This window comes from Melospiza georgiana, chromosome 9 (genome assembly GCF_028018845.1).
Source record: "Melospiza georgiana isolate bMelGeo1 chromosome 9, bMelGeo1.pri, whole genome shotgun sequence".
NCBI lineage: Eukaryota > Metazoa > Chordata > Aves > Passeriformes > Passerellidae > Melospiza > Melospiza georgiana.
Genome location: NC_080438.1, coordinates 20,023,997 through 20,048,180, shown reverse-complemented (window position 1 = coordinate 20,048,180; position 24,184 = coordinate 20,023,997). Strand labels below are relative to the sequence as shown.

Below are 24,184 nucleotides of genomic sequence, written 5' to 3'. Positions count from 1 at the left end.
CGGGATTTCATTGTGGGCGCCGGAGAACGGCGGAGAAGCCTCGCGGCGTTTCTCCCGGCCCCGCCCAGCCGGCCCCGCGGGGCCGCCGGGGCCGCCTCGCAGGGGGTGGGGTGAGATCGCGATGTTTCCACGGGAGGCGCGAGCGCTTGGAGACGCTGCTGATAGGGCCGGGAGAGTCACGTGGGGCGAAGGGAGGGCAGCGCGCGGGGGGGTGGGGGGAGGCAGCGCGCAGTTCTCGCGTCATTCGCTGTGGAGTCGCGGGTGCGCGCGGAGGAGCGGAGGCTGCGCTGCGGGGGCTGCCGGGAGCGCGGTCGGGCCCGGGCTGAGGCGGCGGCGACGCTCGGTGAGTGCGGGGGGCGCGCGGGACCGGCCCAAACTGCGGCAGCGCCGCCTGCCCGCGCCGCACTGCGCTTTAGGAGTGCTCTGCCTTCCCGGCTGCTGCCCGGGCTGTGGCGGTGACAGCGGCGGCGCTGCCCTGGGCTGAGGCGGGGTCCGGGGTGCCGGGCTCTCTTCCCGCCGGAGCGCGACGGTGCCCCGGGGAGAGGCTCCCGCGGTGCGCGGCCGCCGGGCGTTGTCACAGACAATAACGCGAGCGCCGTTTCCGGCGGAGCCGCCTCGGCGCCTGGCGGGGCAGCCCGGGCGGCAGGGACAGGGGCGGGGGGCGGCTCGCCGGCCGGTGCCGAGGCGGCGGAGCGGCCGAGCCGTTGGGCCCGGGGCAGGGCCCGCAGCCGGCCCGTCCCGCCGCTGCTCGCGGCCCGCTGCCCGCTGCCATCCTGCGGGCGCGGCCGCTCGTTTCGAACGGATTTTTGGGTCGTTCCACACCCCGCGAAACGGGACCAGCTCTCTCCTTTAGCGGAGCTTCGCTTGCTTCGTCCTGCGGTTGTCCATGGTTGTTTATTCCATAGCCGAAAATGTTCGTTGTTAATGTACGATCTTTAGAGCTGGGGGATTGTGGTCTTGGCTGCGCAAGCACAAGCTTTAATGAAAAACTGGAGTGTGTAATGCTTTAATCTGGGTCCTGTTAAGGTCCTGTGACCCGGTGGGGATGAACTGTCGTGCTGAACAGGGATGACGGTGTTGTAAAGGCTTCACATCAGGATAAGGTCGTAGAACATCTCCTTAGGAATCCTTGCAATAGAGACTGCATCATACCGGAGCGGAACGGCTGTACGACGGCGTTCTGAACCATTCTGAGGAGATGCCTTACAATTTTTAAAGAATATTTCTATGCATTCATCCGTTCCTTTTTCATCACGACATAAATGTCATGCCTTTTTTTAAAGCATACCTGCTTTGAAAGTGAAGCGTGGCAGATCTCTTCCAGCCTGAAGTGAGTGTGGTCTGTTTGTGGTCAGTGCTTTTACTTGGGAAGCTGTTGTTTTGGGCTTGGTCTGCTTGGGGCTGTGTGTAGGGGCTCTTGGATTCGCATAAGAAAATAGCTCTCAGTGTTTTCCCTTCCCTGTCCTTCAGTGCTGCCTTGTAGCTCCTTGCTGCCTTAAGGCGATTGTAATTGGGATGAATTCAATAGACTATAAGTCACAGTGTTGCTGAGCTCAGATTATCCTGCATTCTCTAGTGCAGGTAACTTCACTAAAGGAAGCTAAGAAATTGCTAGATTTTTAACTCCCATAATACCATCGAGGTAGTGCACTTAAGAAAGGTTATAAGAGTAATACATTCCACAAAGTTTAAAATTCCTGTATGCTTCTAGGCAGATCACCGTGTATTGCTACAGCCAGGTGAAACTCGCTGCCCTGAGACTTTTGCTGCAAAAGCCTGTACATAAGAATTAGCTTATACTTTCCATTAATGTAGCTGTGTTAGCTGGAGGGATTGGGGAAAAAGTTAAATTACTCTTGGAGTGTGGGAATCTAATTCTTATGCTTGGCTCTTTGCTGCTGTTGCTAAACACTCTTTGTTCATTCTTTTAGCTACTAATAGTTTGACTGTGTAGCAAGTGGTTACTTGTATAATTTGAGTTGAGCAATAGTAGTTGACTGTGACACATTGAAACCACTCCTGGCCAGTGGCTATGTGTTTTCTGGCTCTCTCCTGCCTGGATGAAGGGCAGCATCAGTGTGCTTTGCGTTTTACAGTTACAAAGTGTGCTGCTGTTTCTTTGCTAAGTTCTGTGGGACAAGCCAGTAGCCATGCAGTGCTGGTAATTTTTAAGCAGTCATAACACCTTGGGCTAATACAAACACTCTTGTCTGCTATGATAAGTGTTCTAGGTGAATTCGTAAACAGCAGATAATAGGCGAATGTTAATTTTCAGGGTTTTTTATCAGCTTTTTGCTGCTCTTTGAGGTGATGCTTTATTTGAAGGCTGAGAGTGATATTTAGTATGTCTGTTATTCCTCGATCTTCTCAATTATTGAAGTCACTGTAGGCTTTGCAGTCAGAATATGAGATTTAGCAAACTGAAGAGGAGAACGATCTCACAGTATTGTACACTATATAAATATTTTGCCTTTACTTTCACTGTTCCTAAGTTGATCTAATGACCTTTATTAACACTTTAATCTGTCTGTATTTCCCATGATGGCACTTAGAACCGATCTGCTAGAAAACCACATCTCTTAAGCACTCTTGTCTTCATTTCCCTCTATTAGATGATATTTCTGTTAAGAAAATGATCCCTGTAGGATTAATTGATTCTGTTTAATCTGTGAGTGGAGTGGGGTGAGGATCTAACCCCTTCACAGTGCTCACTGCAGCATTTGTTCGATGTTGCTGGCCTGTCACAGCAGGATGTCCTGCCTTCTTACTTGCAGGGGTTGCCTGCACTGCCTCTTTCCTCGATGCCTTCTAGGAAGTTCCATGTGCTTGATGTAAGTAGTTGTTTGCTTGGGCTGCCAGAGCCTGAGAGCATTTGTTGTGCAAAATAAGGTTCACTTCATACAGTAACTACTCTTACTAAAGAAGGATGAATAGTAGAAAAGTGAACATCTTACCTTTCAGAGTCTAGATAGATAGATAGATAGCTGGCAGTATAAGAAATAGAGGAATATGGATTTTTTTTAAAGTCTCTTCACTGTTTCTTTTAGAGATTGGAGGATGATGTCTCCCTTAACTGAATTTACCAGATTATGACATCCCCCGTGGTTTTCAGGATGTAATGGTTGTTTTTTGCAGTAATCATCAGACTAAAATATTCTACTGGATGTATTCACTGAGAAACAGTGAGTGTAAATATCTGACAAGTCAGAAAACCTTTTATTTGTGTGGGTTATCAGAGATTTAAGTAATGGATGGTTTTGAGGAGAAAAGTAATCGTATGCTGTGTGTGAAAGAATCATTTTATCAAAAGGTCCTCAGGGTATTTCTGTATTAGTTCAGGTATTGCCAAAGCATCAGTGTAAAAGTGTGGAACTGACACAAATCCTCTGCATAACCAAAGCCACTTCAGTGCATGCATGCTTTGAGTTCTGCTGGGTTGATTGGGGTTTTTTTCTCTTTTACAATTCACTTCAACTTTGCTCTGTGGTGACCAGACCAGAAGGTAAGGCTGTCCTGAAAGAAATGCTTCTCTGGTACGAGTAAGGAGGCATCACACAAGGCAAATAAGTAAAGAATTGCATTTCTCATGAAGCTGCCTGTGCAGCCCTCTGGGTAGGATGTTTTGTTTAGCTCTGCCTCAGTACCCTGAACGCCTGTGTAGAAGTGCTGATGTTCTCTGAGAGAAGGATGACCACTGTGATCGCTGTACCTGTGCCTGCCATGCTTTCTGCAAGGCATTGCTGCTCGGCTGAAATCTGATGATTCCCTCACTTTGGGAGGTGTGGATCAATGGATTCAGGTCCTGTCAGCTGCTGCTCCTGCACCGGGCAAAGTGTGTCCAGGATCTGCAACATTATCAGTGGGAAACTCCCTTAAATAACTGCTGAGAGAAACAACTGTTGATCTGTCATGAGTTTTTGTATTTAATACATGTGCACTGAAGTAGTAATTACAGTTTTCAGATCCACAATTTGGTAGTGTTTGGATAACTTTTACATAGAGAGTTGGAGGGGGGGATGTCATAGCTGGTGGTTTTGGCTTACATTTAGTCATTCTGCCTTTCCTAGAAAAAGGTTTTAGTGTATTAAAACTTCATATAGAAGCTGAGTAAATGTAGAATCTTTAGAGCTCTTCCCTTGCTCGTTTTACTCTTGAGCATCTCGTTTGATATGTATTTGATATAAAATTTTGGTTACCTTCCAGGAGGCTCTCAAATGGCATCAAGCCCCCGTTGCATTGGGTATGTCCGATGTAGGAGGATAAGTCAGAGAACACTCACTCCTTCCTTAGATACAGCTGCTGTGCAAAGAGACGGGATCCTTCTGTAGAAGGAATGCTGTGCCAAAGGCAGCTGGATAATATTAGTCAGCGTGATCGTGTCATCAGTGCTCAGCACTGACTTGTTCCAGGGCATTGGGTGTTTTTGTGGCCATGTCATGGGAAAGAAAGCTTTGAGAGCACAGAGAATTTGCTGTAAGCATCTGAAAAATTCTTTCCTGATGGGGGAGAATAGTGAAAGGCCTTGCATGAAAAGTTGGGCGGTGGGGCTGTCCTGGAAGTTGCATATGAATAGGGATTAAGAGAGGCTGAGGTGGGGACTGAGAGACTCTGAAAGGAGAACAAATGATTAATGCAGCAGTAGCTGTAGAGGATGGAAGTGTCTTAAAATATCCCTCTGCAGCAATGCACTGAAGAAAGTGCATTTAAGACCTGTTAATTAGTGAGTAAGTACTGTATTTAAGGCATAATTAATATTCAGAATTCTCTTCTTGAAGTGGGAAAAGCTTGATTGCTCCAAAGCTTGATTGGTGTACTTCCTTATTACCCGGGCCTGATGTCTGGTAGTATTCTTTCTGATACTGTTTAATTAAGCTAACAATTGTACTTCTTGATTTGTGAGTCAGAGCATCTTCTTTTTAAACAAACTGTTGGTGTATCATAGCATAAATTAAAAAAAATCCCAAACATAGAAAGGTAAATCTTTTCTGAGTCTGCATTCCGATAGTTTCTTAGTAGAACAGATACTGAAATTTGGTATCCCTTCAGAACACCTAGATATTTTCCTGCTGAGTTGTACCTTCCACGTCATACCTTCTTTACCTCTTAGCTAGCTATGCACTCTGTAATCTAGAGGAATAAAGTAATTTAAGATATTAACTGCAAAGTAGTTGCTTTTTATCTTGAAACTTTCCTAGGCTGATAGAGAAGGGGGAAACCAGTTATGAAACATAACTTAGCTATGGGATGTGGTTAAAACATTGCAAAGAGTAGTGAGCAACTATTTTGACTTCTCTTCCAGCAGATTGTAGTAAATATAACTAGGGCTGCTTGTCTTTCTGTCTCCTGTAGGTGAAATACATTCTTACTGACATCTGTTCTCCTTTCACGTTGAGCAGCATTGTGCTGACATCTCCTTTTTAAATTCCTGTCTTTGTACCACCGTTCAGTGTGTGTGTTTTCAGCCTTGCATGTAAAACTGGCTGCATGAATCAGAGCTGCTGGGTGGGATTTTGACGAGCACACTCTGGAAAAAGCATCTCGTGTGAGCACCTTCTTTTGCTTATGTAAGAGCAGTGGGATCACATGTCCACAGCAAAAATGTGGGCAGTTCCTTTTTTGGTAGTGCATTAATAACCTTGATCTTGCATGAGTGTAACAGCAATTAAAACAAAACAGTGTAGCTGAGCCGCTTTTCAGCTGGATTTATTGTGTTTGCAGTTCATATCTTCATCAAGGCTGAAAAAATAGTTCATTTTCTTCTGGAAACTAATAACTTGTGACATTATTAAAGGGGAAGAAACCTCAAGAAAACAAAGAAAATTTGCATGGGGATTGTGCAAGCATCTTCCACCTACCTTCCACCCACCCTATCTTGTGTGTGGCCCGTATCCATCAGTTGTTTCTTATTAATAGCTTTTTAATTATGTCAAAAAAAACCTAATGCTTTTGCAAGAAGAAAAAATAATTTGCAGACATGACTTCTGTCTGTTCCTTAGTCATGGAACATAACCAAAGTAGTGATAAAATTCTACATGAGTTTGTCAGCCTCCTGTGTAAACCTGTAGAGTATATTCATCGTTAGGAAAATATTTCTATGATGTGTTATGTTTCACTAATGAGTGTTCCAAACCGGCAGTGTGGTGGGACAGTGGTTTGTTTTGTTTTTTTTTTTTTTTTTTTTGTTTTGTTTTTTGTTTTTTGGTTTTTTTTTTGTTTATTTTTAATAGAACAAGTCCGAGTACCTAATGGTAGGCTGAGAACCACTGGAAGGACAGACTTCAGGTTCAGATCAGGTCACATCTGAGTTGTCTGTGCCAGTCACAGAGACGTTTTTGCAAGAGCTAATCAGTGAGGAGTATCTTTATTCTACAGGTGCCCTGATTCATTATTTCCATATCTTTTTTAAGACAGCAAGTTATTACTTGTATTGTTTGGTGGAAAAACCCCACTGGGTTACTTTGTTATGCATGAAGGAGTTGCTACTGTGCTTAAGGTAAACAGTAAATAGTTCCAGGTGGTAAAGACCCTCCTTTTTCTAGGCCAGAAGAGATGATGTGCTATACTCCAGCCATCGAAGTAGATATTAAATAAAACACACTGCCCATCCTAATGTTTCCTGGGGGGTCAGAACTGTACTAACTGACCTTATGTAGGGTGTTGAAATAAATGCCTTCTAAACACTTAACTCGAGTTTCTTCAAGGAAAGTCAGCAGGGCTTATTGTGGAAACTGGTGCTGGGTTTTCCATTGTCCTTTTGCTGTTAATCAGTGCATAGCACTGGCATGAGGTCACAGAAGTTCTCCTGCCCCGGGATTCATTGGTGGAAGATGTGGTCGGGAGCCAATGCAGTTCTCAGGTCTGAGCTGCTGCCCTCGTGTCCAGCCCCGAGCAAATGGAGCTTTGGGCTGTGCCAGCTGGCCCTGGGCTGCAGAATGAGCTGCCCATCCTGTCCTTATATTTTTAGAGATATTTCTGCCCCTTTTGTGTTGCAGGAGGGGGGCTGAACCTCTTGACTGTGAATGTCAAATTAAGCCTCAGTTTACTGAACACATCTTTGCAAGTGCAACTAAATGCCTGTTTATAAAAAGTGTATTTCTTGTAAACTCCACCTCTCTATTTAGGTGGAAAACATTACAGATATACTTATTATAGTATAGTATACTTATTCATTATTTTCCAATATTTGTATAATAAGCACATCTGCAGGACAAACGAGTAGAGGTTCCACACATTTTTTCAGTATTTTTTTAATTTTCTGACATTCCTGCTCTGGTTTTTTTGTTAAGAAACTTGCAGTGCATGTCTTTTTTATTTATTCAGTGTCCCAGTGAATATTCTTATTTATTCGGTGTCCCACTGACATCATTATTGAGTCTCCAGTGTCCTTTGACAGGGAATCCTATCACTTACAGAATTTCTTCATTTTATTATTTAAACTAGCTTCTTCTGATTACACTTTGCCTCTGGCAATAGATATAGACCTTAAACGATTCATTTCCTCCTTCCTCCATCATTTGTTGACCTTGCAGACCTTAGTGACTTCTGTGTTTCTTGGAGACTGAAGAATTCAATCATCTTCAGTTTCTCACATGGAAATGCTTACATTTTTTATCTGTTATGGTTATCTGAACATTTTTTATTTTAAATAATACACATGGTTGGGGGGGCAGAATACCTGAGTGTTAACAGTGTAGATGGACTCTTGGTACTGTAGTGTTTGCATGAGTAATGTTTTCTGGGATTTTTGTGTCCTAGTATCAACTAATACTTGTTTTTTTTGTGGTTTTTTTTTTTTTCTGGCTACCAAGCAATCTTGTAATCTTTTTTGTCACTAATCCTTTGTAATCCTTTTGTCACTGATCAGAATTAATCAGTACTTTTAAAACCTTTTATAAACAACATATATTCTATTAAGTGGTGTAGTCTTCATGCTGAGAAAACAGTGTGGGGCATGGAAGCCCCTGGCTATGTATAAACTATATGTACATCCAGTAAATGCAGTAAATCAGTCCTTTGTGATGGTATTGATAACATTCAGTGTGTTGGCACTTGGGAATCTGAAAGAGTTGGATTGCAGCAGTATGTTTGCTTAAAACAGTTAACAGAAGGGCTGTAAGACTTTTTACAATCAAATTAAAAGCAGCTAGTCTTGGAGGGAAACAGCACACACAAAGCATTAAGCTGTTCATTCTGTTAAATATCTTTACTTGTTATATAACCAGCATGGGAAGGTTGGTGACACGTGAGTCAGAAACCTGACTAGTACAGTGTGATAAATGTGTGATTAAGTCTAACTCTTCATTTGAATATGGCTATTTCAGGACAGAATTCCTTCAGGCTTGGGCAAATTGCTGAGTGATATCCATCAGAGCAGCAGGTAGTTAGGACAAAAATCGGGGTTTTTACATGTAAAACTGAAAAAGAAAGAAAGAAAGAAGAAAGAAGTTTGGCTTCAGTATTTCTCTGTTTTCTTTGCCCCAGACTTACAACTTAAGTAGTGAATTGTGCAGAACTTGTTAAAATCATACATTTTCATGGAGGAAAGAGAACTTCAGCTTTGTTGTGAATGGGGGGGATTTTGTGCTAATAACAGGAGGCGTTTCTCTGTACCAAAACACTGCACTTTTCCATACAGATATTTACAGAAGAATGTGAGAACATTCTTAACTATTGAAGTTCCCAGTAGTGTGTTAGACAGGCACAGTCAGCTATGGGAGAGAACCTGGTGAATGTTTTGCATGATTGGCATTTTTGCTGATCACCACTCAAACTGAGCAAGAATCCCTTCCCAGAAATGCGTGGGTAGGGATTGCAATGGACACAGAATCTGAGTAAGGAATTGAAAAGCACCTTTGGAATGTGTATTCTTGTTTGGAATGTGTATTCTTTTAGAAGGGGGAAGTCTTAACTTGTAGATGGAAATTCTTGGTGTTGCTTTGTGTGGCCATACTTTGGATGGTTCCTTTTGAGTGTCCAAGTGCAGTCCTGTGTTTTCATCAATCTGTACATCACTGCTGAATCCCAGGAGCTCTGCTTGCTTTCACATAGTTGTTCATTCCCTCTTAGTTGTGAAAAGTTGAAATGTGGATGTTTATTCCAGGAGTATTTTTGTTTTCCAGCCATAGTAAAGATTGTGACTTAGTAAACAGGAATCAGGTATGAGATGTAAGTTTGCTATGTTCTGATCAGTGTGTAATGGAAATAATAATTTCCTGAGGAGAGGAACCCAACCCATAACTTAGCATATTATAAACTATAGTAAGTTTTAAAGTGTGATGAATATTTTCAGTTGTACATTTTCTTTCTGACTTTTGATCTATTGTTACAAAAAGTAATAAGAAAGTTGAAACTAATTTAAAAAAAATTACTAACATCTTGTCATGTAGTCTTTTCCAAATGAAATTGAAGACTATGTGAATCACATCCTTAAAAATACATTTTTGGGATTCAGAAGTGGTAACAGTGTATCTCTGGTTTGAGATTTTACACTCAATAATTCATGTAATTTCTGGAATGTATATTTTAAGTAAGCTTTTCCACAAAAGACCTTAAAAATATATCCTTTGGCCTGTTGGCAGAATTTAATGTATGTTCCAGTAATATTATAGACACTGTTTTAAAATACATACTGCCAATGAAAAATATAAAACATATTTGTTGATACTAGGACTGGTGTAACCTAAATATAATGAATTTATTGTAAGTCATGTGGCATTTCACTTTGCTTTTATGATTATTCATTTAGCTGTAAAGTCAGCCCCAGAATCCTTATGTACAGCTAACTTTTTACTTCTGTCACAGTAGCAGTTTCCACAGAGAACTCAAGTAAAAATTTGATAAATTTGGTTCTTACTGTGGTATGAAGGGCATTACTAAATTAAGCTTTTCTTTTAGGGCCATCCACTAGAAAGAACTGTGATGCTCTGCAGGTTTCACTTTGCATTTTATGTTAGATATATTTTTTATACTAATTATTGCTTCTGTTGTAAACTCCAAAACTTATTTCTGTGTATGATACCAGCTACTGAATAGTTCTGTGGTGAAACTCGATTTAATTATAGAGTTCATGAATGGGGCTTGCATGTACCAGGTCTTATTCACAGTATAAATTGTATATAAAGACAAACATAGCTCAGGCAGCAGCTACATCCAGTTCAAGATGGTGGGGAGAAGAGTTGTAGGATTTTTTTTTTCCAGGTAGACAATGGATGATGTTACAGGAAATTATTTTCTTGTATATGGGTGTGCTTTCTTCAAACCATTGTAGATGAGTATGAATTTATTCCATTCATTAATGTGGGTGTGCAAATATTGTGCACTTAATTGTGAAAGCTTTTCCTGGGGAGGGATTTGGCTCCTGTGCCTTGACATTTATGTGCACATGTGTATTTATAGTTGTGATCTGTCTGGAATTTGCCTTTGTGGTTTTGTTTGCTCTTTAATTTGTTCTGTGATCTAGTCCCGTCTTTCTCAGTTTTGTTTCTGTGGTTTAATAAGTGAGCAGTACAGAAGAAATGGTTTAATTTAAGGCAAATAATGAGCATTTTTATGAAGCTTGAGGGAATATTGACACTGTTCTGCCAAGAAGCTTTTCCTTAACACGCTGGTGCTCATTTATGATTAATCTATAATTTGAGTTCAGTATGTTATTATGAATGCTTCCATAATTTCTCTCACTTGTTGTGAAGGCTTTTTTAAAGAAATCAGCTGATTCAAAGCTGATATCAGCACTGCTGTTCCTATGACCCTGCCCCCACTTTCTGCCAAACAAGACTTATAGCTCTTGGCCTATGTATGTGAGTTAAACTATAGTTGTTCTGAGAGAATAATGGAAGAGACATTTTAAAGCAACAATTCTCAAGTGGAATGCATTAGTCAGGCTCTGTCTCTGAAGTGCAGCTGTTGAAGGAAGAATTTTCAGTTTCCTAGTATGTATTTCATACACACTTTAGATGAAAAAAGGAAGTCTAGTATTACAAGTGAATGTCATAGGTTTTGATCAAAGCACATAGAAAATCTTCTAGGTAAGAGCTTGGTTATATTAGGCAAGTTTTGCATGTTTTCAAAATTTTATTCTGTTTTCCTGACAATAACATTTTTAATAGTCTATTTGGCATTTTAGTAGTTTGTTACATTTGAAAATGTACCATTTTTCCCCCTAGTCAACGTTAAAAAGCTTGAACTGAAATTCCTTCCCCCCCCCCAGTTTATACTGTAACAAAACCCAGTGATGTAAAAAAGCACTGGACAAATACAGGCTCTTGGCTTTCTCAGTACAGAATAGGAGCACCATGGCATTACCCTGAAGTAGCTTGTAAGAACAGAAAGTCACGTCTGAGACTGCCTGCTTTGGTGGAAAATTGTTTTACAGGGTTGACTATAACCAAGAGTTTCAGAGATCCCACTTGATACTGGAAGGATGATAACTTTTTTGTGTATGCTTGAAATGGAATGTAGCTGTTGTATTTGAAGACTGTATAAACAACTGATTATGTAAAAGGTTAATTGAGTCATAATGTGATATATCAGTTGGAGAATTAATGTGGTAGAGTGAGGAGGAAAGTTAAGTGATGGTGGGGGGGGGTTCTGTTATGTTTTTGAGGTGGCTTCCTGGCCTGGTATGTTACTGGATTTGTACATCTGAGAATTTCCTTAGCTTTCTTACAGAATCATGCTTAATCAAGGCTTGGCTTATGGCCTTACTAATTTTCTAGCTGTGTAGTTTAGTGCTTCTGGAAGGCTTGAGTGATTTACAGGACTCACTGCTGCTGGTTTGTGAGGGCTGTGCGGGGCCCGCCGGGGGCTGTGCGGGCCTCGCTTGGGGCTGTGCAGGGCCCGCCTGGGGCTGTGCGGGATCGCTGGGGCTGTGCGGGGCCCGCCGGGGCTCTGTGCTCTGACTCCTGCCGGGGGCTCCGTGCTCTGACTCCTGCCGGGGCAAAGCCGTGAGCTCCCAGCCCAGGGGCCGCGGTTACAAACGCTGCAGGGACCTGTGGGACTTGGACACAAAGCAGCAGGCTCTGAAATGCAAGGATTCTGGGAAATGGGCGTACTGATGGAACACATCAAGGTAGAAACACTGGAAGGAATCTAGTAAATTCTATTTACTAGACGTTGGAAAAGAAAAGATAATGGTATGAGGATTAGGAGGATGACGCAAACTAAGAAAGTGAAAGTAAAGTCCCAATCTTTTTCTAGTACTTTCTGGCTAAGGAAGCATTTTCTGTCCCTTCTTATCAGTCTCTTGTAAGTTTGAGCAGGTTCTAGAAAATGGCTTCAAATATGCTGCCTGAGTCAGAGGATTAGTGAGTTTATTGTTAGAAGGAAGGCAGCTGAGCTTAATTACCTCCTTCATAATTCAGCCTAGAATTGTTTTCATACAGACAACGTCTAGATATGACCCAAAGTGTTGTATTCTAATACTTTGTTCCAGAGAGGAGTAATTTTTCAGTTGTGTTAATCTGTCATGTGGTTCATTGCCCTACTGATAAACATAGCTGATTTTTTGACCCATAGCTCTTAACAGAGGTATGAAAGAAATCTTGCAGGCTAAAACTTCATAGCATTTTCTCTATGGAGCACGAGAAATACTTCAGTAGTAGAATTTGTTTTATATATTGTAAAAAACAAATGTGTAAGAACCAAGTATTTTTCTGTTATTAGCATCTCATCAGATGAAAGATATTTGTTTGGTATATTGCCATACTTGTATAATAATCTTGGTATTTCCTATTCCATAAAAGAAGGCTGAGACAGGATTTACATTTTGATCTGCTTTAATTTAGTAGCTTGAGTTGTGGTAAACAAAGTGGTATTTTTTTGCTCAGATTCATTCTTACTGCTTAATAGTCGCTATGGTCAGCTGTGGTTGGCAGTGGCTTAATTTTCTTTTTAAAGAAAGGAAATTTTGCTTTCAGAAGCTTTGTCGTTGATACGGGTGTAAAATTCTTCATAGCCTTTGCTGGAAAGGGTACAGCTCCATGTTGATATATTTGGAAAAGAGTTATGTACAGCTGTCTCTATAGAAACGGAACAGTGAAGTAAAACGCTATAATTACTCTCGGTGGGTTTCAGGCTGTCGCCGGGGCCAGAGGAGCCCCGGGAGCGGCTGGGGGCTGGCCGCGCCGGGCTGGCCGCGCCGGGCTGGCCGCGCCGGGCTGGCCGCGCCGGGCTGGCCGCGCCGGGCTGGCCGCGCCGGGCTGGCCGCGCCGGGCTGGCCGCGCCGGGCTGGCCGCGCCGGGCTGGCCGCGCCGGGCTGGCCGCGCCGGGCTGGCCGCGCCGGGCTGGCCGCGCCGGGCTGGCCGCGCCGGGCTGGCCGCGCCGGGCTGGCCGCGCCGGGCTGGCCGCGCCGGGCTGGCCGCGCCGGGCTGGTGCAGGGCGCAGTTCCCGCTCCGCGTTCCCCCTCAGCTCCGCTCGGGCGCTCCGGGGCCGGGCTGGCGCTGCTGCGCAGGCGCGGGACGGCGCGAGCCGAGGCCGGCGGCGGGGAAGTGACGTGAGGGCTTGGGCGTTCTAGAAAGAGCGGCCTGCGGGGGAGGGCGCTGCGTGCCCGCTCCGTAATGCTTTATAAATGAGCCACGGGGCACGGAATGGAACAGGACAGCCTCTCCGGGCTTTCTTCGTGTAGCCTAGAGTTTGTTGTTTTGTAGCAGCTCTTGTTTGTTTCGATTCAAAGTTTGATTTTTATTTTTCCTTCTCTAGCATCTCCACCTTGCTAAGACACTGGACGCTGCTTCCTTTACAGCAAAGAAAATCTGAATTCCTCCAGCACTCAGGATGGGGAAAGATTACTATTCTATCCTGGGAATTGAAAAAGGGGCTTCTGACGAGGATATCAAAAAGGCTTACAGAAAACAAGCGCTGAAATGGCATCCAGATAAGAACAAATCTCCCCATGCAGAAGAAAAGTTCAAAGAGGTTGCAGAAGCTTATGAAGTGCTGAGTGATCCCAAAAAGAGAGATATTTATGATCAGTTTGGGGAAGAAGGTATGTATGTCTTTGTTATGCTTTGGTTGGTCACTTTCATCATGTTGAATGAAGCAAAGTAAACATACGAAGACATAGTATGTGTTCTCTTTAGACAGCATATTTACAATGTATTTGTGCTGCTCATAAGATTTTAAGTATAAAATGCATTGCTGGGCTTTAATGCTGGTAAAGTTTAATTTCCTAATTTAATGGGGCTTAGTACAAACCCCAAATACATGACAGGCAAAAAGTTACTAAACAGAATAAGTTTCTATCACACATGAATAGCTTTGTGATCTCTGACTGCTGCTTTCCTCTGCCAGAGCAGTTTTTGAGATGCAGTTCAAAAGGCTTGTACTCTTTTTTAAAAATTTTGCTTAAGGCCAATCTGCTTGATCTAGGCAAAGCCGTCCTTCTGAGCAAAAGCCCAGGTGTCCAGCCTGTAGTTGTCCTTGGCTTTGTGCCTAGAGAGGAAAGAATTTGGCTGATGTCATGAAATACCAGAACAATTTTTTAGCTTTAATTGTAAACAGTGATAACATGCCAAGAGAATGAGGCCTCAGAAATGTCACATTTATCCTAAAATGGTTATCTGGAGAAGATGATTTTTTTTTATTTTTTTAAATTTTTGACCGACATGACTTTCAGTGTTATGATTGAGCAACAGAGCAACAGAGGAAGTCATTAACATCCCTTTCCATAAATGTGTATGGTATCAGAAATTCCTTTTAAAATAACAAGTTCCGTTGTGACAAGTAGGCCTGCTCATTGCTATTTGCTTGGGGCCATGTTTTTTACAATTATTTTACAGTTAAATAGCACTATTTACTATTTTGGGCAAAGATATAAAGTATGACCTTTTAAAATGTTGAATGTGGGAATATCTCCTGATGCCTCAGTTGCTCTCTAAGCTCTTCTGAGAGGGTTTTAATGGAAATGCAGAGGGTTGGGGTTTGTAAGAAGGAGGAATCTTCAGTGTTTTTGCAGCCAGGAACTGGATGTACCTTCAGTAACTTCTGGCCAGCTATTCCAGGAGGTGTCCTTCTGCTATCACAGATTGAATCCCCTGATCTGCATATTTGGCATTAACAGTAGTGTGTCAGAAGGATGTTTGACATCAACAAACTTCAGTTTAAGTACTTTTGCTCTGGTATTGAAATGTCTGATGTTTTAGCTGGTTAGTGTTGGTACCTAACATTAAGGTTATGCATGAGAACACTGAGCTAAAAAAAACCCTACAAACCCCTCTTTCAAATTTATAGAATGCCTCCCTCATAATGTAAGCCTTCGTTTTTCTATGGTTATAGAAGTATGATAGCAGCTGTAGTTTTGAGTTGTCTAAGACTGAAAAAAAAAAGTTTAAACAACAAGCATTTTAAGTTTAAGACTTTAAAACTGTTGACTTTAGGACAAAAGTATCTTAAGAAGACTTTCAGCCTTCTAATAGTCTGAGAAAGCACCCTGAAATGGTTAGTGCAGAAGAGCACCATTACAAGGAAGTAATTGATCACTGATTGGGAAAGAGGCATTGAAAAAAATTGATTTTAGCTTGATTTGAAATGGGAGCGCAGGAAGTACAAGAGAATTTTCAGTGAGAGTTGTTGGCATGAAGAAATGAGATTTAGATTTCACCATGTGAAAGATAGAACAAAACTGTTGAGAACCTTCTGATTTTTAGCACGGACATGGTGATAGTGTATACAAGGGGTTTTGTATCAAATGGATCTTAGTAAGTTCCATGATGCTTTTATTTGTGGCTGCATTGAAGAGACTTCCTATGCTTTGTACCATAGGAACACAAGCTGTGATAGTTTTGGGGTTCTAAATTTAATATTAAGGAAGCATATATGTACTTGACTGTTGGCATGTTACCTTTTACTGAGAACAAATTGCAGGAAAATGGGTAAAACTAATTAACGCTGAGTTACAGCTGAGCTGTAGAGGCTGTGGAATATGTTGCATATGATAGTGAGTAATTTTCCCTAGCAGTGACCTTGTAGAAGGATGCAATTCCCAAAACACTTTGCAGAACAAGAAGAGTTCAAATCAAGCAAACCTGTCTTCTGCCCTTGAGATGCTAATTGATTAAAATAACTGGTTTCAATCACATGAAATGAAATTGCTAGTGTCAGAATACCTGTTCTTCCGAAGTCATTCTAGAGCTTCAGAAACCTTGCTGTTCAAGCTGTTGAATTGCTAGTTAGTACCTCGCATTCTTATGGTGAATCCTCCCTGAAAAGCAGACCTTTGACTCTACTGCAAATATCTTTCTGACTCATCAGTCCTGATATCATTACACTGTACAGCAGGAAAGCTTATACTAAGTCCCAATTTGTTTTTAACTTGCCTTGTTTTTCCTGTTTAGGTCTTAAAGGAGGAGCTGGAGGATCTGATGGCCAGGGTGGCACCTTCCGGTACTCCTTCCATGGAGACCCACATGCTACATTTGCAGCTTTCTTTGGTGGCACAAATCCTTTTGAGATCTTCTTTGGGAGGAGGATGCCTGGTGGCAGAGACACTGAAGACATGGAGGTGGATGGTGACCCGTTTGGATCCTTCACTAGTTTCAGTATGAATGGTTTTCCAAGGGAAAGGAATACAGTTGGCAGCCAGTTACGTCGTAAACAAGATCCCCCCGTAATCCATGAACTGAAAGTGTCCCTGGAAGAGATCTATCATGGCTGCACTAAGAGAATGAGGATTTCACGCAAAAGGCTTAACCCAGATGGCAGAAGCGTCCGAACAGAGGACAAAATCCTCACTATTGAGATCAAAAGAGGATGGAAAGAAGGCACCAAGATCACTTTTCCAAAAGAAGGTGATGAAACACCCAACACGATTCCAGCTGATATTGTTTTTATCATTAAAGATAAACCTCACTCTCATTTCAAGAGAGATGGATCAAATATTGTCTATCCTGTTAAGATCAGCTTAAGGGAGGTAAGTTTCTCTTGTGGTAGAACTCCAAGTGTTTGATGTTATTAGAGTATGATACAATGGTTAAAGCTGCATGGTAGCTGTGTGTGTAAGGTATTTTTTCTTATTAATTAGTATCAGGTAGAGAAATAAACTCTTGATTTCATTATGAACTTCGTGTAAATTAAGCTACCTTAAGGAATTCTACAATAAGTGTGAAGTGAGGTGAAGCACTTAAAGTAGTGAGGGAGGGAGAAAAGACAATATTTAATATTAATGTGGGTAATACAGTTCCTTCACAGATAAAAGCCTGTTTAGACTCATTGCATTGTTATGTAAATTGGACATTATCAGTGTATACTAAGTGTGCTGAATCAGGTGAAGTTGCAGGAATCACAGTCTTACTCTCAGAGATCCTAGTAATGAAAATAAACTGTTGGATAAAGCAGAAGGTCTGTAATGGTCAAATTTTGGTGCAACAATATTGTTGTTTGAATTTCTTTAGGCACCACAGATAGGCACTTAAGACAGCTCTGATTCTAAATGCCTCTGCTTATAGACACTCAAATGTTCTGAAATTTGATATAATAGAGGTTGATAATGTATTAGGAAAAAAGTCCTGTGCGATGTAAACAAACAAAAAGTGAAATGGGATTCTAAATTTCCAATGGAAATTTCCAGTGGAAATTTAGAAGACTGACATCTGTAGAGAGGTATGAGTGAGGAATTAATTTTGCTTAGCTCTCTTTATTATTTGATAAAGTCTTTGAGGGACATAAAAGCTCAATTACCCTCCAGTAACCATTGTGTAACATTCATAAATTCAGTGATATTCAACGACAAATTAAAGTTTTCTCTTTTTAAGAGAGGAACACAGTATTAAAATTTTGAAATCTGAGAAGTGCATAGGAGAAATGGTATTTAGAATGCTAGTCACTTTTAAATAATCTAAATTCATTTATAGGTACAAAAAAGTTCTGACCAATTTTTTTTCTCATATTACAATCTTTCTTTAGGCTTTGTGTGGCAGCTCTTTCAACGTGCCAACGATAGAAGGAAGAACCATACCCATGACAGTCAATGAAGTGGTAAAGCCTGGGATGAGAAGAAGAATTATAGGATATGGTTTGCCATTTCCCAAAAATCCTGACCAACGGGGAGACTTAATTATAGAGTTTGAAGTAATTTTCCCAGATAACATTTCTCCAGCATCAAAAGAAGTACTTAGGCGAAATCTTCCAGTTTCATAAAATGGAAGACTGTGTATGTCAACAGATTAAAATAGGACACTGGAAATGCAGAAGACTGGCGAGTCTGCTTTAAAAGTGCAATCTGTAACACCTAGTGGAATCTTTGGTTTTTTTTGTTTTGTGGGATGGGTGGGGGGAAAATACTGTAATGCTGCATGAGAAGAAAAGGGTTTAAGTAGAAGTTCTACAGATGAATTCTGCAGTAAAAATTACAGGGAAAACCACTCATTTTGTTTTACATCTTCCTAATCAGCAATGTTTAGTCATTATTTTGCTTAATATAATTACAGTAATTTTTTTACAAAGTCAGTGCATATTTCTGATACAGTACTTGAGCCTCCAAGTACATTATTTCTTATATCCTCACCGTGTCTATAACATTACACATTTATACAGAAATTTTAAATCATAGTAGAGATACACAAAGGTATAAATATTTTAAAGAGCACATGAGAGAGATCATTTCAGTATGTTGCCTTCCACTGCACAAAGCATAGGCCAGAAAAATCAGCTTGGACTCCTGACCAGCTCCCCTGTGCAATGAAAGCATGTTCTTTATTGCCTCCAGAAGTGTCAGGACTGCATTGTGGGTGTGGCAAAGGGCACATGGCCTGAGGAGCCAGAGTAGCCATTTGCTGTGGGATAGTTCCTCAGCCTTCAGGCAGAATAGCAAGAAGGGTTCTTCAGGGACAAGAACAACAAAGATGAGCCTGCTGTTGAATGGGGCAGGGAAGGTGGTGACCAATGACATGGCTGAGGTACTCTGTGCTGCCTTTGCATCAGTCACTACCAGTAAAACAACCGTGCAGGAATTCCAGGCCCCTGAGACTAGTGGGGAAATCTGGAGCTTTGGTTGGTGGTGGAGGATTGGGTTAGGGTGCACTTCACCTGGAATTCTAGAGCCTGACAGATTGCACCCAAAGTGTTGAGGGAGCTGGCTAATGCCATTGCAGGGCCACTCTTGGTTATCTTTGAATGGCCAGGGGGATTAAGAGATGTTCCAATAGACTAGAAAAGAGAAAATACCACTCTTCAAGAAAACCAAGAAAGAGGATTTGGGAATCCACAGACTAATCAGCTTCACCTAAGCCCTTGATAATATGATGGAAAAGAATCCTCCTGGAGAGCATGTCTAAAAGGTGGTCGGGGTAGTCAGCACAGTTGTACAGCAGGGAAATCTTGCTGGGCCAGTCTTACTGCCATCTCCAATAAGCTTTGGGGATTTGGGAGAACAGTCTGTGTTGTTTACATTTTACATCAGTAGGCAGACTGGTGAAGTACAGGTTGGATAAGTGGGAAGTGAGATGGATTAAAAGCTGGCTGCATGAGGGGGCACAGGGGGTTTAATCAGTGGCACTAAGTCCAGTTGGAGGCAACTCAGTGGTGGTGTACCCTCTGGCTGAGTACTGGGGCCAACACTAGTCATCAGCATTAGTGACCTGAATTATGGGATGGAGTTTACAAACCATATCAACTGGGAGGAGTAGCAGTGCCACCAGCTGATGGTACTGCCTTTCTGAGGGGCCCTGACAGGCTGAAGAACTGGACACAGGATTCACACAAAGTTCTGTAAGGGGCAATCCTCCACTGGGGAGTAACTGGCCAGCAGACTATCAGTAAACTGCCTGTGAGCTGGCAATGCAGCCTTGTGGCAGCAGAGGCCAAAGCTTTGCTAGCAGGTGTGGGGAGGTGGTCCTTCCTCGTAACTCAGCACTGATGAGCATCCATCTGGAGTGCTGGACTCCCTGGTGCTTGAAGGATACAAACTTAGTGGAGCAGCTCTAGCACAGAACCACGTGTGAGAAGCTGAGAGAGCTGGAACTTGCAGGCGTTGGGAAGAAAAGAGTTGGGGGAGATCTTGGCTCCTGGCAGGAGGGAATGAAGATGGAGCAGTCAGGCTCTTCTCAGCAGCTTTCAGTGAATGGACTAAATGGACACAGTTAGGGGTTCCATCTGAACACAAAGAAACAGATTTTTACTGAGAGGATGATCAAACACTGGAACAGGTTTCCTAAAGAGTTTGAGTTGCTATCCCTGCATACTCAGCCTGACTGGACATTGTGCAGGGCAGCCTGCTCCAGCTGGCCATGTGTGAGCAGGGCCGTTGCACTACATGATGCCAGGAGGTTTCTTGTAAGCAAAATCATTCTTTGAACTTGGCCTTGGCATTTTTTGCTATGGGTCATGTTCTGTAAATGAGTTTTAGCCTAAAGATGATGCTCATGTGACAGTCCCCTAGGGAGCAGGTCTGTGCCAGATTGGAAAGATGCACAAAAAACCCTGTAAAAACATTTGGCTAGGGCAGATATTTAAGGATCATGCTGATCACAAGTATTCTTTATTTTCAAAGGCCAAACTTTACTCCCATGTAGAAAAAAGAGCTAGGTCGTATCTAAAGCAAAGTTTAGGAGTCAGTGCGGGATAGGGGTTGCCCAGAAACTTTCTATGCTTGAATTGAGTTACTGTTTTAAAATTCAAATATTAGTCAGTTGTCTTTAGAGTTCAAAAGTGCATAGAGAGAGCCCTCTGTAATAGTCTAGTTTTATAATTCAGTAATAGGGCTGGTTCCCTTGGTTGCAGCATGGATTGGTGGAAGAAATGCCTTGTGGGCATGCTTTTATTACTTGAGTTTAAAACCATAATACAGTGCTTTAACAACACTTTTCAAAGGGTTTGGGGTTTGGGATTTTTTTGTTGTTGTTTTTCATAAGAAAGTATTTCAAGGTTTGCTGTCAGCCTTTTGCCTGTGGAAATTTAGAGGTTACCTGCTCTGTTGGGTAGCCTACGAAATAGCAGTGTTGTATATGTGACTGCAGAAAGTAAATCATATGGAAGTTGGGATTTAATTTACAGTAATTTTTACATGAGTGTAAGAATAATCCCATTTTTTTAAAGGAGTAGAATTTCTGTGGGTTATTGTTCAAGTCAATTTTTCAACTGCAGATCTCTTCATGCAGTACCAGTTAGTTGTAGTCCTAAATCTACAGGAAGTAAACAATTGCTGGAGCAGTATTACAAAGAAAAAAAAATTGCTGCTTAGTGCTTCTACATATTGTTAATACTATATATTGTTTGTTGAAAAATTTCCATTTCAGTATGTTCCGTATTGCATTTCTTATGTGGTTTTTAAGTAAAAAGTGTAAAGTTGGTTTTTAACTTTCTCTTATATTTTGTTATGATGGCAAATGCTACAAGCTACACAACTTTAAAGCATATCAACCTAAAATACCTATTTGTCCGTTCAAAAGCTAATGGAATCAAGCATTTTGTAATCCAGAATCTTGTAACCATATCCAACTTGTAAAAAAAAAAGTTACAGCAACTAAGACTATTTTTTTTGTAACCATCTTCAGGTAAGAGGAGTAGTGTTAAATTGAGGAATTGCAGTATCTTGTGTATTTAGAGGTGTGTATATATATATATATATGTGTATAGCAAACTAAACTTTTCCAACTGTTTTCAAGCTCAAAATACAAAACTTATAGAACTGGTATGAAATAAATGCTTGTATTTCTTTTCTTATGGAGAGATAAAGTATATGTTTCAGAAACCAGCATGTTAAATTACTTCAAAATATGAGAGGAAGCATTAATATCTGTCTAATCCAGGATTCACAAAAAATATTTTTCTAATCAAAAATGTGCTTAAAAGCTATGTTTTAAAACCCACTTGATTATTTAATAAAGCTACTTGGGAGAAGGAAGCAAATACTCAGTCAACTACTATATTTGTAACTACTGAAATACATGAAAATAAAATGGTCATTCATGAAACTGGGATGGGTTTTTGATCTCTTGAAGGTTGCTTAGGTGCCACAGAAAGTAGAAGTCATTACTTGCTTTGGAATTCATCCAGCAAGTCTGAAAAACTCTGCTTCTAAAGATCCTTTCTTAATCTCACCAACATGAAGCCTTAGGATACCCTCAAGCTGTTGGAAGAGTAGGTCAAGCTACATTACAACCCTTTCTCCTTCCTGCCATGCAGTGATGCTCTGCTTGCTCCACAGCTTTCTGCTGTCCTGAGGGGGTTAGCATTCCATTCTTTCACTCAGCCATTTTGTAGTGCTGGAAGCTTCCTGAGGCCTATTTGAAGAAATGCACTCTGTTCTTTTCTAGTATGTGCATCTTATATGCTAGTCTGACTCACCAGAAGCAGCCTTTTTTGGGATCAAATAGGTTTTCCTTAAACAGTGAAATTTGCTATAACTTAGGGTGAAATTCTGAACACTTGAATTCATGTGCTAGACCTAAAAAATATGTGCCATGAACATGATACAGTAAATATAATCAAGAAACAGGTTTACTTTTCCAGTCAGTAAGTGCTAGTCCTCTTTTGCAGCTGACTTGAGTAGTTCTTACTGTATTGCTTACTGAACACATCCTACAGAACCAGGGAATTTGTTGTACAGCCACTTACTGTTCAGCACCCAAACTGGGCAGATAGCAGCACTAATCTCCTCATGAGGTGCAGAATCTCAACCCTTCATTTGTCAGATTGCTCAGCAATTGACTCTTGGATGGCATGATTCGTTTCCTTCGGGCTTCTCCAGTTAATTGCTCTATTATTTGAACAGTGAAAATAGAGATCTGTTGTTGATCCCCTTGGGTGTGGAAGGGGAAATGCCTTGTGCTTGTTGCCCTGGAAATTCTGGCTTACCCAAGGGAGGAGCTGTACAAACAACAATCTTGTTTGTCATGCCCGATTGCTTTATCAAGGACAAACTGCCACGTTCACACCCTGCTGCCCTGCATTCAAAAACCCCTAGCACCACCCAACCAGCACCTGAAATACCTACCTGAGTAAGGGTAGGTAGCCCACGTGTAGTGAAACACTCACTGATAGTGGCATTTCATAGCCAGCAAGGTGACTGTTCCACGTACATTCTCCACAAACTATGGTTGTTGCATGCCATGATTTTTGCATCCCAAGTATTATGTGTGAGAAACTGAACAAAGGGGTAGCCTGTAGTGTGCAATATACTTGGGATGAAAGGATTAAATCAATTTTTCTGTTTTTCAAGTACACGGTTTATTTTTCTTTCTAAAACCAAGGCTAATAGCAATTTTATTTCAGTTGTTAACTCTCTTCAAAAAGTTAATTTGAAGTAATTTTTGGGTCCTTAGTATCCTGAGTTGCTGGAGGCTTATTTGGATTGGTTGGTCTAGTGTGCATTAATTAGTGTTGGCAGATGCTTCCTTAGAAGGTGCACATTCAAGGGAGTCTGAAAATAGGATTTCTTGTAGTTGGAGAAAGTGTCTTCTGTCCATTACAGCCTTTTCATTGGGGTCCTCCTTCAGGAGACTAATTTACAGGTCTGCAATCCACTCAGCATTGTGTTATGGTGATCAAGTGTAAGTCATTGAAACTGCTAATCCATCATCTGAGCAATATTAATAAGTAGTACTTGTAGATTAGGAAAAAGAAGTCCATGGTAATAAACCTTTTCAGTAGCGGAGATGAACATGACTGTTGAACACTTCTTTACCCTTCCTTCCAAAGCAGGGGACTGCTATGGCAATTTCATGTATGTGCTTTTCTAGGTTTGGGTTTTGAAAATAGGCATGTGTGCAGTGTCATCTTCCTCTGATTTAAATGTCACACAAAAGGTTTCATTTCACTTGTTACATCATGTAACAAATGATGGCATATACATGCTCCATACTGTTTGTGTCTTCAGTTTATTTGATCAGCTCCATTGGCCTCATCATTTTTTCTTTCCATAGTTAAAAGCTGATGCCATGGCTCCAAGCTCTAGGTAGGATCAGCATAGATTTTGTACCAACTTCAGCTGTTTTTCTCCATCCACCTCCACATGAAGCATGGAAGTACACTTGCACTGAAGAAAGGTTTGCAACAGATAGCTAAATTAGGACTGTTCATGTCCATGAATTATTTTTTAAATGAATCTGCACAACCTCTGTATATATGGAAACTTGACTGTGTTCATTTAGTATTAATCTCATGTAGTATAAATCTCATTAACAAAATTATTAATAAACAGTATTAACTGGGTTGTAAGAGTCAATTACCTTTTCACAAGAAAAGGAATGAGTCA

The 24,184-nt window shown here is 41.4% G+C and overlaps 1 protein-coding gene across 1 annotated transcript; it reads left to right on the top strand.

The window, feature by feature from the left end:
- The first annotated feature begins 238 nt into the window (after positions 1-238).
- Positions 239-21,902, top strand: DNAJB4 (DnaJ heat shock protein family (Hsp40) member B4). Its single transcript, XM_058030267.1, has 4 exons — positions 239-343; positions 13,696-13,981; positions 16,329-16,903; positions 17,896-21,902. The coding sequence occupies exons 2-4, from the start codon at positions 13,771-13,773 to the stop codon at positions 18,127-18,129; spliced, it is 1,020 nt and encodes a 339-aa protein (XP_057886250.1). The 5' UTR covers positions 239-343; positions 13,696-13,770; the 3' UTR covers positions 18,130-21,902.
- The last annotated feature ends 2,282 nt before the right edge of the window (positions 21,903-24,184 follow it).

Bases quoted from the DNA above. Each gene is read 5' to 3' on its own strand.
- DNAJB4 (XM_058030267.1), top strand. From the start codon at position 13,771: ATGGGGAAAGATTACTATTCTATCCTGGGAATTGAAAAAGGGGCTTCT. The intron at 13,982-16,328 runs GTATGTATGTCT...TTTCCTGTTTAG, and splicing joins TGATCAGTTTGGGGAAGAAG to GTCTTAAAGGAGGAGCTGGA. The intron at 16,904-17,895 runs GTAAGTTTCTCT...ATCTTTCTTTAG, and splicing joins TTAAGATCAGCTTAAGGGAG to GCTTTGTGTGGCAGCTCTTT.